General features: G+C 48.4%; 1 protein-coding gene across 1 annotated transcript in view; it reads left to right on the top strand.

Annotated features, from left to right (window-relative positions):
* The window catches only part of TFDP1 (transcription factor Dp-1), a 48,183-nt gene that overhangs the window by 16,194 nt on the left and 19,065 nt on the right, over positions 1-12,924 (top strand). The window contains exon 3 of the mRNA XM_070408541.1: positions 6,104-6,170. Coding sequence (XP_070264642.1) covers positions 6,104-6,170 — 67 coding nt within the window. The remainder of the gene's footprint in view (positions 1-6,103; positions 6,171-12,924) is intronic.

Below are 12,924 nucleotides of genomic sequence, written 5' to 3'. Positions count from 1 at the left end.
CACTTTATTCTTTTATTCACTTGGAATCTACTTTTTTATGTGATGAACCATAGCTCTAACTCAGATTTTTAAAAGATGTTTTCATTGATTTTTAGGGAGAGAGGAAAGGTGTGAGATAGATAGAAATATCAATGAGAGAAACATCGATCGGCTGCCTCCTACACACCCCCTACTGGGTATCGAGCTGGCAAACCCGTGCATGTGCCCTGACCTAGAATGGAGCCGGCAACCTCTTGGTCCATGGTGATGCTCAACCACTGAGCCACACCAGCTGGGTTCTAACTCAGTTTTTTTTTTCTTGCATAGTGCTTCATATCTCATTGTTTTGTAATTTCACTATGATGTTCTTTCCGTAGCAAAGACAAACCCACAGCAGGTGGCTGACACCGGAAACAGGCCAGCACATGAACAGTTCAGGAGAGATAGCTGTGTGGTCTCTAGCATCTTACCACGCTCCTTTGTCGGTTCTGTAACAGTTACCCAACATGTAGCAACCTGGAGCTTCGACATTGTTACCCCGCGGTTTCTGTGGGTCAGGAGTCTGGCTATAGCTGCACTGGCCCCCCAGCTCAACACGCTAAGGTGTTGTACCCTGAGTTGTTGGGGGGTGGTGACTGCATCCACTCACTTGCCTGGTTGATGGTAGGATTCCGTCTCTTAAAGGCTCTTGGCTGGGGGTCACCCTCTGTTTCTGGGCACGTTGGTCCCTCCGTGGGGCAAGTTCACATTATCAGAGGGACTGAGTGAGGCAGGGAGATGGAGAGACAAGAGACAGACACACACGTATATGCACACGCACACGCATGTGCGCGCATGCACACACACACACACACACACACACGCACACACTCCAGTAAGCCAGAAGTCTTGGTCTTTGAGATCTAACCTGGCCTTTGTAGATTAAGCCACCAGATGACCCTAAGGTAGTGGTTCCCAATGTGGGGCTATTTGATTTTTAAGGGGGCCAATTCGAGAAAGTTATTAACAGTGAATTTTTTGCATTTCTTATGATTCTAGGGGCCTCATATACAATATATAAGTATATAGTGACATTTGTGCATTTTAGTTCTCTATTATATGTTTTGAAACTTTATTTGCTGTTTTTTCATATCCCTTCATATTATTATTTTTATGACAATTTCTTAGTGATTTTTTCCTCAGTACTTCAGCTGTCCTTTTGTTCTTTTATTTTTCTCTTTCATGGATGCCATGTTCTTTGGAAGCTTGTGAGACCAAGTTAATGGCCTTTTAGGCTTCCTTCACATGAATAGGGGTTCACTTTTTGAATAAGAAGAATTATATGTCACAGGGGGCATCAGGATTTTAGAGATGCTTAGGTGGGGCATGGCCAAAAGGAGGTTGGGAACCACTGCCCTAAGGCCCAAATGCTGACTGAGGCCCTTCAAGGGCCGACCTCTCCTCTGGGCTGCTCGACCTCCTCAGTCTGGGCTTTGGGGTCCTTGCTGCAGTGGTTTTCTTTCCATACAAACATCCTGCTCTTATAGGTCTTATAGTCTAGTGGCAAGAATAATTAGTAACCTGGATAGTCACTTAGAAAGTGCACGGAGTCAGGAAGTAGCAGGAAGCATGGGGGCTGCACCTGGAGGAGGGCGGTGAGAACTGAGGGTGCCAAGAGGGGACTTTGGTTCTCTTGGGTAATGTCTACCCCTTCTGATCTCTCACCAGCAGCTGACCGTCCCTACCCTTCTCACTTTCCACGTAAACAACCAGCTCAGACCACCTTCCTTTACTTCCTTGCCCTGAGCTGTGCCCTGCTGTCCGGGAGCGAGGCTTTATCTTTCTGGTGGCCTTCTAATGGGGTGTGGGCGGGCAGGTGGTCCCTGGTCTCGGGGTCTCTGTCTTGCCGAAGACTTTGTACGTTCTCCTAGGGCGAGGAGAGGCAGTCATGGTTGAGTGTGTTTTAGAAAGAGGAAGGACAGGAAGAAGGAGACCAGTGAGGGGATTCAGAGTGTGGCGGTGGGGAGCTGGCCTGTGGGTTAGGTCCGTCCTCTGCTGGGCCACTCGTGAAGTGGTGTGGTCATAGCACCCTTCTTGGGGCTGTCACAGGTTAAACTGGTTTGCATTTCTAAAGCCTGGAACACGGTAAGCGCAAGTAAGGTTCTAAATTAAGTAAAATAATCGTATTCAATTTTTTAGTTTTCATTTTTCATTGGTTCAGCTTTTTCTAGCAGCATTATGTTTTGGTAATATGTTTTACTGTTATTGCCACTATTTTTTTAAATCTTTGTTATTGCTACTATTAATATTAGCTAATCTAAGAATAATCAACTTTTATTTTCATTAAATATGAGCATAATAGGCTAATTATAGAAACTAAGAAAAACTATAGTTATGGGAAATGAGTACCTTTGCTATTGGTTTGGATGTTAATATACTTAGCAGTTTGAGAGAGACACATCTATTGGTTGCCTCTCACATTCGCCCTAACTTGTGCCGGGGATTGAACCTGCAACCCAGGTATATGCCTTTGACCAGGAATTGAACCTGTGACCCGTTGTTGCATGGACCGATGCTCTAACACTTAACAACACTGGCCAGGGCGGCATCTTAAGTATAAGGATTTTGTAGGAAAATAAGTCTAATGCACTTATCTTAAAATTAATTGCAATTTCAGTAATGCCTTTAAAAAAACAAAAAACAACCCGTGTTTTGATGCTTATAATCAAGTACCTGCAGGTCGTAGCTCTGGGCTATAAGGTGTAAGGAAGAAATCCAATGGGTAACTGTAATATTTTTGTTAATTCAGTATCTGTGGTTGTGTGATTAAAGTTGTGTACTAACCGTAAACCTGTCGGAGTGACTTCATGTTGGAAAATCCCAAGGAGGGCTGTAATGGGATTCATTTCAGTACATCCTCATGCTGATAATTGTGTTCCCAATGGTGTGGCATGTTGCATGGCCTTGGACTGTCCTCCTGTCTGAAGAAAGAGTGGAGATGAAATAGGTCAGGCCTCGTTCACTGCCCAGATGCCTAACGCCCTGGAGTCCTGGGTGCTGAGAGGAGACACTGAGCAGGTCAGGGTGCGGACCAGGCATGCGGGCTCCGTACCAAGGAGAGTGGCGACTCAGAGTCCAAGGCGGGTTTGCCGCAGGACCTCGTAAGTCTTGTTTACACCAGCACTGTTGTTGGTGGGCAGGTTTTTGAAGGCATTTCTGTCCACAGTGACAACTTTGCAGCTGGCCTAGGCCTTTCCTGCTTTGAGCACTGGCAGACCAGCACCCCAGGAGCCCTGAGAACTTCCTTGGTCCTGGGCAGACCAGCATGATTGGTCACCCGTGTGTGGATTTTTAAAGGTTTGCATGTCATGCTGTGATTCTTGTAGAAGCTGTGAGGGAGGTGTGACTGGTGCTGCTGTCCCCGGTCTGCAGGTAGCGGCAATGGAGGCTGGGACTTCAGAATCACCCAGGCAGGGGAGCCGGTGGGAGGGTGTCCTGGGAATGAAGCAGAGCAGATGTGGGGGGTGGGCGGTCCTCTCTGCAGATGACAGGCCAGGTATCAGGACTCAGTGGGTGTCTTAAAGTTGACCACACATGAATCCAATCAATAGGGAAGTATTTTTTTTTCAGGAATGATGACAGTAATTTCCTATTATACTTAGTTGATTCTTGTCACACTTTACCTGTGAGGTCTTCGTTAGGTTTTTCAGTTGTCTTTTGGGGCTTATACGCCATGAAGGGGGCGGTGTTTGAGAGAAGCACCATTACGAAGGCTGAAGCTGTGATTCTGGGTAGGTTTTGGGCGATGACGCTGGACCTGAGTGAGTTTGTGTGGGTTTGCGAGAGACCAGCTTTTCTCCTGAACTCCACAATGTCATAGTGGTTCTAGTATAGTGTTCTTAAAGGGCTGAGGCGGGGCTTTGCCCAGTGACGTTAGTGCTACAAGGTCTCCCCTGCACTAGGCGTTGTTGTTCTTGACTCAAGGAGAGCAGTCCGAGGGAGCGGTGCACCTTCAAGTCCCCAAATAATTTCTGTCACCTTCATAGAGAGCATATTAGAAGGAGTCTATTGGTGGCTGGGGTGAGGGGGTGGGGAGAGGCTTGGTTTTAGGTGTTATTTGGGAAAATCTGTTGTGCTGTATCTCTCGGCATTTAAGAGTAGGATGAACCCGTATCGAAACTGGTTTAGATTAGTCGTATGTGGAAGCTAGTCATATGTGGACCTGTCCTGTTCCGGTATTTCTCGCTATAATATCTTTAACTGCTCAGTTGTTGAAAACAATTCTGCTTTGCTGTAGCAACTTGCCACCTGGCTGACCAGATGCCACTGTAGTTCATATATTCCCAAGGTTCTTGCTCCTTCCAGAAAGGACTTTTAAAGTGTTGTGTTTATCTAAGATCAGGAAACCTAAATAAATTATTTTGGTCATAACCATTTGTCTTTGACATTTTGCAGTCAGTCATCCTATCCTATATAATAAAACCCTAATATGCAAATTGACCAAACAGCAGAATGACGGGTCACTATGACATGCATTGACCACCAGGAGGCAGATGCTTGACACAGGAGCTGCCCCCTGGTGGTCAGTGGGCTCCCACAGGGGGAGCGCCGCTCAGCCAGAAGCCGGGCTCAGGCCGGGCTCACGCTCATGGCTGGCAAGCGCAGTGGTGGTGGCGGACGCCTCTCCTGCCTCCACTGCAGGTGGGTGGTAAGGAGCGAGGGGTCCCAGACTGGGAAAGCCCCGGACTGCGAGAGGGATGTCTGACTGCCAGCTTAGGCCCAATCCCTATCCCTCGGGGAATCGGGCCTAAGCCTGTAGGCAGATATCCCCCAAGGGTTCCCAGACTGCAAGAGGGCGAAGGCCGAGCTGAGGGACACCCCCCCGCCCCCGCCCTCCACTCCCCGGCAGTGCACAAATTTCATGCACTGGGCCTCTAGTATGACATAAAGACATTTGAACCAGCACATTCCCTCTAGGGAGCACAACCACTACGCCATTGCCTTCCCCTTCCCCCTCCCCCTCTCCTTCCCCCACCGGCCTGCATCTCCTAAACTCTAAGGGACCCCACAAGACTTGCAAACAGGGGAGCAATGGGCAGCAGCAGCTCGTCCCAGCCTAATCCTCTGGTCCTGTCCCTAAGGCCCTCTTTTCTCTGACTTCCCAGAGAGCTAAGGCAGCCTAGCCTAGGCACCCTGTTGCTTCTTCTGTACTAAGCCCGCCCTTGTTTCACTGTCCCCAGCTTTAATAAATGTTCCCTCATAGAAAAACAAAAGAACCAAAGCTCCATGCAGCTGTTAAGGTTTGCTTCAAAAATACATTCAGTGACTACCCGGGTCATGAAAAGAAGCAGTTTTCATTTTTTTTTTGTTTTGTCTTGAGGCTCTGACCAACTCCAAGGCCCTTGTTCTATTCTCAGGCTGAATCACCAGGTTGCTTTCAAGATAGTTAAATGTACTTTCACGTGCACGCCTTTGCCAGCCTCAGACATTACCACTTAAAATACATGTGCCTGCCGAAACCGGTTTGGCTCAGTGGATAGAGCGTCGGCCTGAGGACTCAAGGGTCCCAGGTTCGATTCCGGTCAAGGGCATGTACCCAGGTTGCCGGCACATCCCCAGTGGGAGATGTGCAGGAGGCAGTTGATTGATGTTTCTCTCTCATCGATGTTTCTAACTCTCTATCTCTCTCCCTTCCTCTCTGTAAAAATTCAATAAAATATATTTAAAAAAAAAAAAAAAAAATACATGTGCCATTTAATAAATAAAAACATCATTTCATTACTGTCTCAAGGGCTAAGCTTTAAAGAGTAAAATCTTGAGATGACCTTTTTATGCTGATCAGATAAGCAACTCATGGGCTAAGGCAGCCACACGCGGACCTGGGTGTTTCCCTCCAGGGCTTTCTGCAGGTCTTTGCATAGTGGTGACCATTTTGCCTTTTTCCCCCCTTTTCTTTGAATTTATTGTGGTGACGCTGGTTAACAAAATTATAAAGGTTTCAGGTGCACAGTTCCACAACACACCATGTATACACTGTATTTTGTGATGTTATTTATACCTCCCTCCGACAAGGATGGTGTGTTAAAGACCAGCTTTGTCGCTCTGTTCGCTGTTGTATTTATTATGACTGTTGTTGTTTTCTCAGGCCGGTCTAATTGAAGCCAACGGGGAACTAAAGGTCTTCATAGACCAGAACCTTAGTCCTGGAAAAGGTAAGGGCACCAACTTTGGAAATGTGAGTTTGTTGATAAATGCGTGAAGTTTGCTGTATTTGTGAATTTCTCTGCTATGAAAGCCCTTGTCAGCTGTGGAAACCCACCTTGGGAGCCCTCCTGCCTGGGAGCCCCCAGGATGGACTGGGAGGAGTGGCGTTCGGAAGTCACTCAGACACACCACCTGCACACACACACACACACACACCAGTGGCTGAGTTTATTTTGGTTTGTAAGTCGCATACTGTTGGCAAAAATTCAGGAAATGTGGAAAAGTGAAACGAAGAAAACACAGGTCACTTGTGTTCTGTCCACCTCATGGCCTGGAGCTGGGGGTGTGCTCTCCAGGCCTTTGCTCTGTGGCCAGCACTGAAGCAGATGGACACAGACTTCAACCCAAGGGCTCACGGTGCGGGGCACACCTCACAGTGCGAACAAGAGTCCACATCAGTATCTGTGTGTGTATCTTCGTTATTTCTCTGGGCATCAGCGTGGCTCTGCATCACTAGAATTCAGGGAGGATCGGCTAAAGCCACGCCTCCCAGTGGTCCCTCAGTTTGCAGTTTCCCTCTGAGAACGTGTATTTGAACATGCTGGGTACTTCCCCAGATAAAGTCGTAGCCGTGGAATTACCGGATCCACGTCAAAGATACGTGCCTTTGAAGCATTGATGTGTGATGCTTGGCTGATTGTAAAGCTGCGTTGGTGTGGAACTTTGATATCAAGTTTGAGCAAGCCCATTTGGTGCAGCTCATTGTAATACTGCTCAGAGAAGACCCGAGGGAGACCTGGTTTGTCTTAAAGAGGTTTTGCTTGCAGGGGTGGATGAAGTCCAGGTGTGTGGCTCCAGTTCTCACGTCCACTGTCTGTGTCAGCCAGGCTGGGGCCAGAGGCCTTGTGCAGTGTTAGGGCTTAGGTTCTGTTTAAGGATTACTTCTTTCTGCTTTTTCTAGTGATTGTCATACATAAGATTACCTTTTTACTCTAACAATGAGGCCCTAATAAGTGATCTTTTGATGCCTACTATAGCCTTGGGGATTTGCAACAGGTGCGGGGCCCTCACTCTGTCTTCCCGCTGTGTCCCAGCCCCTTCATGTCTGTCCATCCATTACTGGTGAGCACTGGACAGAAGCCCAGCCATCTCCTGCCTCATCCATTCCACTCTCCTGGGAAGCTCGGTCCCTGTGTGACTGAGCAAGTCTGGTGTGTTGTGGACTCACACCCTGCCCCCTCGGTTGCATCGGGACTTATCTTCAGATGCCCATGGAGGCTCGTGCACACGGCCACATGCTGGCTGCCCGTGCCCTTGGCCTGCACCCTGTCCAGGGCTTGACTGATCTCTTGCTCCAGGCCTAGGCTCACGCCTGCTCTGCTGGTTTCACTGCTGGAATGTCATGGGCGTGCCCTGCACTTCTTTTCCCTCTGTCTGAGGATGGAGGCCCACTGAGGGATTTGGTGTTGGCATACTTTTTAATCTTGATACGTTGTGAAGCTAATTTTTGGCATTCACAGATTGCTTGAGTGAAAAATTCAGTGTAAGTAATTGAACATTTAAATTTTTCGGACATTTGAGGCATGACATTTTCTATTAAAGCAATGAAGCAGAAATAATAATGGGGAAAAAATCCACAAACTTTGCTCCCTTGGAAATGATGGAAGCCTTTCATTCTGGTGTTTATTTTGAATTTCTCTCCAAGTAAGCTTACTTGTGACCACACACTGGCTGTCTCCTTTCCCTTTCCTATTGAGTTTAATTGTGAGCCAAGGAATTGAATTGGAAGGATGGAAAAATAATAGTTTCTTGACTCTACTAAGATATTTTGGTGTTGGCTCCCTGCAGCGTTTAAAATACCTCGTGTCTCCCTCGGGCACGGCCTAGCTTCTCTGCAGCCCCCTCATCTTACCCTGTGTGTTTGTTCTTCAGCTCATTTTTTCAGCCTCATTCACCCCACTCGCCTTTGCTGTGCTGCTCTGCCATTGGGAGTCCCCTGACCACATGCCCAGGCCTCGCCCATCCTCCTGACCAGTCTCGCCTGGCTGCCCCGTGGGTGGTGGAGTCCAGAGCCAGTCCTGGGACCAGTGCAGCCTCCAGGTGGTCCGGGCTCCTTCCTTCTCCCAAGGCCCCTCCCTGTCCCTTCTACCTCACAGCAGTGCTTTAGGGAGAAGGCGCGTGGCGACGTCTCCACAACCCCACTCCGAAGCTCTCCCCGAGCCGCCACGTTTCTCCTGCCCCTTCCAGAGAATTAGCTTTTAACAAGCGGAGCTATTTGTCTGTTCATGCTGTTCTGGCCGGTGGGGGCTTGGATGTGGAGAGAGTAGGACCAGGCCATCTGGCCACCACCCTTGTGCACTGACGGACAGGCTTTCAGCAGCAGCGGCGTCGCCTGTTGCTTCTGGTTCATGAGTTTAAGGATAGTTTTAAGCAGTGTTGTACTAACTTGAACTGTTCGCTTTGGGTTCTTTATTAGTATTTCATTAGCTTGGAGAGCACCATGAGCAACACATTGGGGTGTCATTTGATTCAGTGGTCACTATGGGCACTTCCCATGGGGCAGTTGGCAAAGGCTTGGGGTCACAGTGAGTAAGGCTCAGACCCCCCCCCCCCCCCCACCCCACACACACACAGCTCTCCGGAGCCCAGGGGCGTGGTCAGCAGCATGTCCTGGGGAGCCAGTCTCTCTGGAGTGACTGTGAAGGAGCAGGGGCTGGTTCTCACTGTGGAGGTTTCGGAGGTAAGGATGGGATGGTCCTGAGGAGAAGGCTGTGGCCTAGGCCAGGAGTGGCTGGGGCATCCAGGGCAGGGACTGGCCTCGCCTCCTGCCCTGCACCGTGTACCTGTGGGACTAGTTCACCATTGCTCTCACGCCCACCCACCGGGAATTCAGGAACAGGCCAGCGCCTGATTACTGCCACTGTCTGGGAACCTCGCTGCCCTCGCCTAAGAACCCAAGACATCTTCAGATGAGGCCAGACCCACCATCCAGTTCCCTCCTCGTCTGCTCCTCTTGGAATTCTGGCTTTGACTCACTTCCTTGCACCTGGGCCCTACTGTGCCCCTGCTCTGGGCCCTGCCACTCTTGCCCCATTGGGGTTCTATCCTCACACCACTCCCAGTCTTGGCCTCCCTGCCCATCCTGTTCCTGGATCACTCCTTGTCTTAAAGCTGCTGTGTTTCCAGACCCCGGCGCCAGCCAGAGTTCTCTCGAGAGGCAGAGTTGGTGGAAAACACGTCATGTGTATGAAGGAGGTGTTTTTCAAGGAATCACCAGCCTGTGTGATGTGGGGTTGGCAGGTCTGAAATCATCAGGGCAGGCCGGCAGCCTGGAAACAGGCAGGAGCTGGGGCTGCAGTCTCAAGGCGGAACTCCTTCTCACGGAAACCTCAGGTTTTGCTCTCAAGGCTCTCGGCGGGTTAGATGGTTTATCCAGGTGTTCTTCTTTACCTAAAGTCTATGTTTGTCGATCTCACCATGTCCACAAAGAGCTGCCAGAACAGCCCCCAGGCTGGTGTTCGATGGGATAACTGGGGACTGGTAAGTGCCTTGGCAAACTGACACATAAAGTTGGCCATAACACCCTGCGAGACTCAGAAATCTACTTTCCCCAGAAAAATGCACTGACCTCACAGCCTTTGCATCCACAGGCCCCGAGGACAAGAGCCCCGATGCAGAGTTTTAGACAGTAACTTCCGTGTGCAGTTTTAGTTGTGACAGCCATCTGGGTTGCTTCCGATTGTTTGCTCACGGCTGTAACACCGTGTGAGTCTTTGCACACACATTTGTTTTTGTGATTTGGTCAGACGCTTAGGAGTGGAAACTAGGTCACATAGCAAATGTATATGTGGCTGCATTGTTTTGCTTCCAGTTGCTCCGCATCCTCACTAATGTGTGATGTCGTCAGTGTTTTCAACTTCATGTGTCCTAATCGGTCTTTCCTCTTACTCCCTTCTTGCCTGTGGCCTCACACTGCTGGAAGGAGTCTGTCCGGGATGCGGTGCCTGTCGCCTAAGGCCCCGCCTCTACCCTGCACCTCGACCTGGATGAGTTCCAGGCCCGGCCGATCTTCTCACTTTATTCCTCATGGTTCTTGCTTGTGTCTTTTTTTCCAGCCAAACAGTAATGGTGCACAGGCAGCCTTCCCCCACCACTCAGGTGCCCACACAGCCCTTCCTGCCAGCCTGCGCCCTGCCCGTCCCCTGCACAGACCTGACCTTGGACCACAGCTCAAGTGTGCCCTTTTTTCTGTACTCGGGATCTCTGTTTGCACTTCATCATGCTTCCTGCCTTTTCAAACTGAAAACTTATTTATTATCCAGATAATATATGCTTACTGAGAAAAACCCCAGCTGTACCTGAGAGTACAGTTAAACATGTAAATGTATGTTAAAGTGCATACTTCCTATTTTGGGAACACTTTTCTGCACCCGGTGTCCATGCACACAATGCATTGAGGCATGTGGCGATCCTCTTCATGCTGTGTGTTACTGCAGTTTGTTGTAGCTGGGCTGTTCTGTCAGTTTCTAATGCTACCTTTTGTTACCTGGCACCTTGTTAGTGGGGAGCTCTAATACCTGTTGATTGATTAGTGACATAAACCTGTCTTTTTTCTGAAGAGCTCTAAGGCCCCTTATGCTAGACACATGTAGGTCACTGTCTTCAGCTCCTGGGTGGTAGGGCCCATCTCCATGTGCTCTTGCTTTAACCCAGAATATTGCTTCCTGCATCATTGTCTTTGTCTAACTGGTGAGCAGGCATTCTCCTGGGATGAATGGCATTTTCCCTGCTCCAGTGCTGTTTTCCAGCTTTAGGGTTCTGAGGTAGGAAAATGAAAATTTACCAGTGATGTGTGGCTGAAACCTGAGTGTTATTTTGTAATTCTTGAGATGTGTTAACTGTACCCTCCCAAATGCACGCATACGTGCACACGTACACATACACACTTGCACACACTCGCACACGGTGGGTAAATTCAAACCGGTCTCTGTAGTGGTTGGGAGGGGAGCCCAGTTGTGGGAGGAAGCGGAGGAACTTTTGGTTTGCCCCTCGGACGGCTGCCCTCCGGGGGAACGTGGGACAGAGGCACCAGCCTGTTCTCTCCTCCTGTCCTGTGTTTTAACCCAAAGGGCATTTACAGCATGGTAGTGACGTCCTGCCCTGTGAGCCTTGCTCCTGGGCATGAGGTGATGACCGTTCTTCAGTTAAATGCTGGCCGAGGAGCAGAAGGGCTGCAGCACAGTGAGGCCACGTGGAAGTCACCTGGGATGCGGGTTCTGGGCTGACCCAGCTGATGCAGCCAGAGCGCAGCCCTTGGGCATGGCACACCTCAGCCTGGATCCACGGAGGAGCCCCTGCAGAGCCCATTTCTCCCTGGTTTTCCTGCCTGGCTGATGAGCAGCATGTCTGCGCGGCTCGGGTGTGGCTGCTGCGATGGCCCAGGAAGGAGGCTCCTCCTCGGTGCTCAAGAACTGAGGAGGAGGCTGTTGTGGCTGATCCAGGGCCAGACAGTGAAGGTGCAGCATGCAGGGTCGCCACGGTCTAGTCATGTTAATATAACAAAATATTCATAGCACAGTGGCAAAATAGTAACTCTTAAAACATTAGATTCCAAAACTTTAAGATGTTTGGTTAAAATTATTTCCAAGAAAACACTAAACCATATGTTTTCATAATTTATCTTAAAAACCTATACAGTATGTAATAATAGACTATGATTACTAATTATAAAAATATGCTTATATAGTTATTTTTAGAATTCTTTTTCTTTTAATGGTTATAGCAATCAGACCATGTATGTTCTTTTTTTAAAAATATGTATTTTTATTGATTTCAGAGAGGCAGGGAGAGGGAGAGAGAGATAGAAACATCAATGATGAGAGAGAAGTATTGATTGGCTGCCTCCTGCACGCCCCACACAGGAGATCGAGCCCGCAACTTGGGCATGTGCCCTTGACTGGAATCGAACCTGGGACCCTTCAGTCCGCAGGCTGATGCTCTAGCCACTGAGCCAAACCAGCTAGGGCAGACCATGTATATTTTTAACTCAATTTTTTGCCAAGAAAGGAATTCTCCATTGTATAATGTTATATTTGAAAATATTTTGTTATGGAGTTTCTTTATAAAAGGCTGTGTAGTACATTTTACAGTTGAAACAATATTATTTCTAGTTAGTAGATTTCTAGGCTGTTATAATTTAACCTATCTTGTAACTGAAATGTTAATCCCCCCATAAATAGATTGCATGTAGCAGTCTTTATTAGAAAAATGTGCTAAACATTCTAATTTTTATCGCTAAATTAAACAAAAAATGAAATACCATTTTATTTTTGAGGTTGTCAAAAAGTGACAAGTCTTACTGAGTCAACAATTGGAAAAAGCCTAGGAGAGGAACACCGGATGCTGGGGTGTGTGTACATGTGGTGTGTGTATTTGTGTGTACATATTTGTGGTGTGTTTGTGGTGTGTGTGTTTGCATGTATGTGTTTGTGGTGTGTGTGTGTGTACGTATTTGTGGTGTGTTTGTGGTGTATGTGTTTATGGTGCATGTGGGTGTGTGCGTGCGTGCACACAGGACAGCCATGTGGAGGTACTGCGGTGAAGCCTGTAATACAGAAGGCCATCTTCATGTGAGAAAACGCCCGGGAGGAACCCCTACTCAGCAGTGGGAGGCCCCAGTTAACTGCCGTGTTTTAGTAGTGACATACTGAGGGTGTTTTCATATGACATCTAGGTATAAATAGATGAAATAGCATTACAGCA

This window comes from Myotis yumanensis, unplaced genomic scaffold (genome assembly GCF_028538775.1).
Source record: "Myotis yumanensis isolate MYYU_CA2020_CCGP unplaced genomic scaffold, mMyoYum1.0.hap1 SCAF_3, whole genome shotgun sequence".
NCBI lineage: Eukaryota > Metazoa > Chordata > Mammalia > Chiroptera > Vespertilionidae > Myotis > Myotis yumanensis.
The sequence above is the reverse complement of the archived record's forward strand: the minus strand, read 5'-3'. Positions and strand labels throughout refer to the sequence as shown.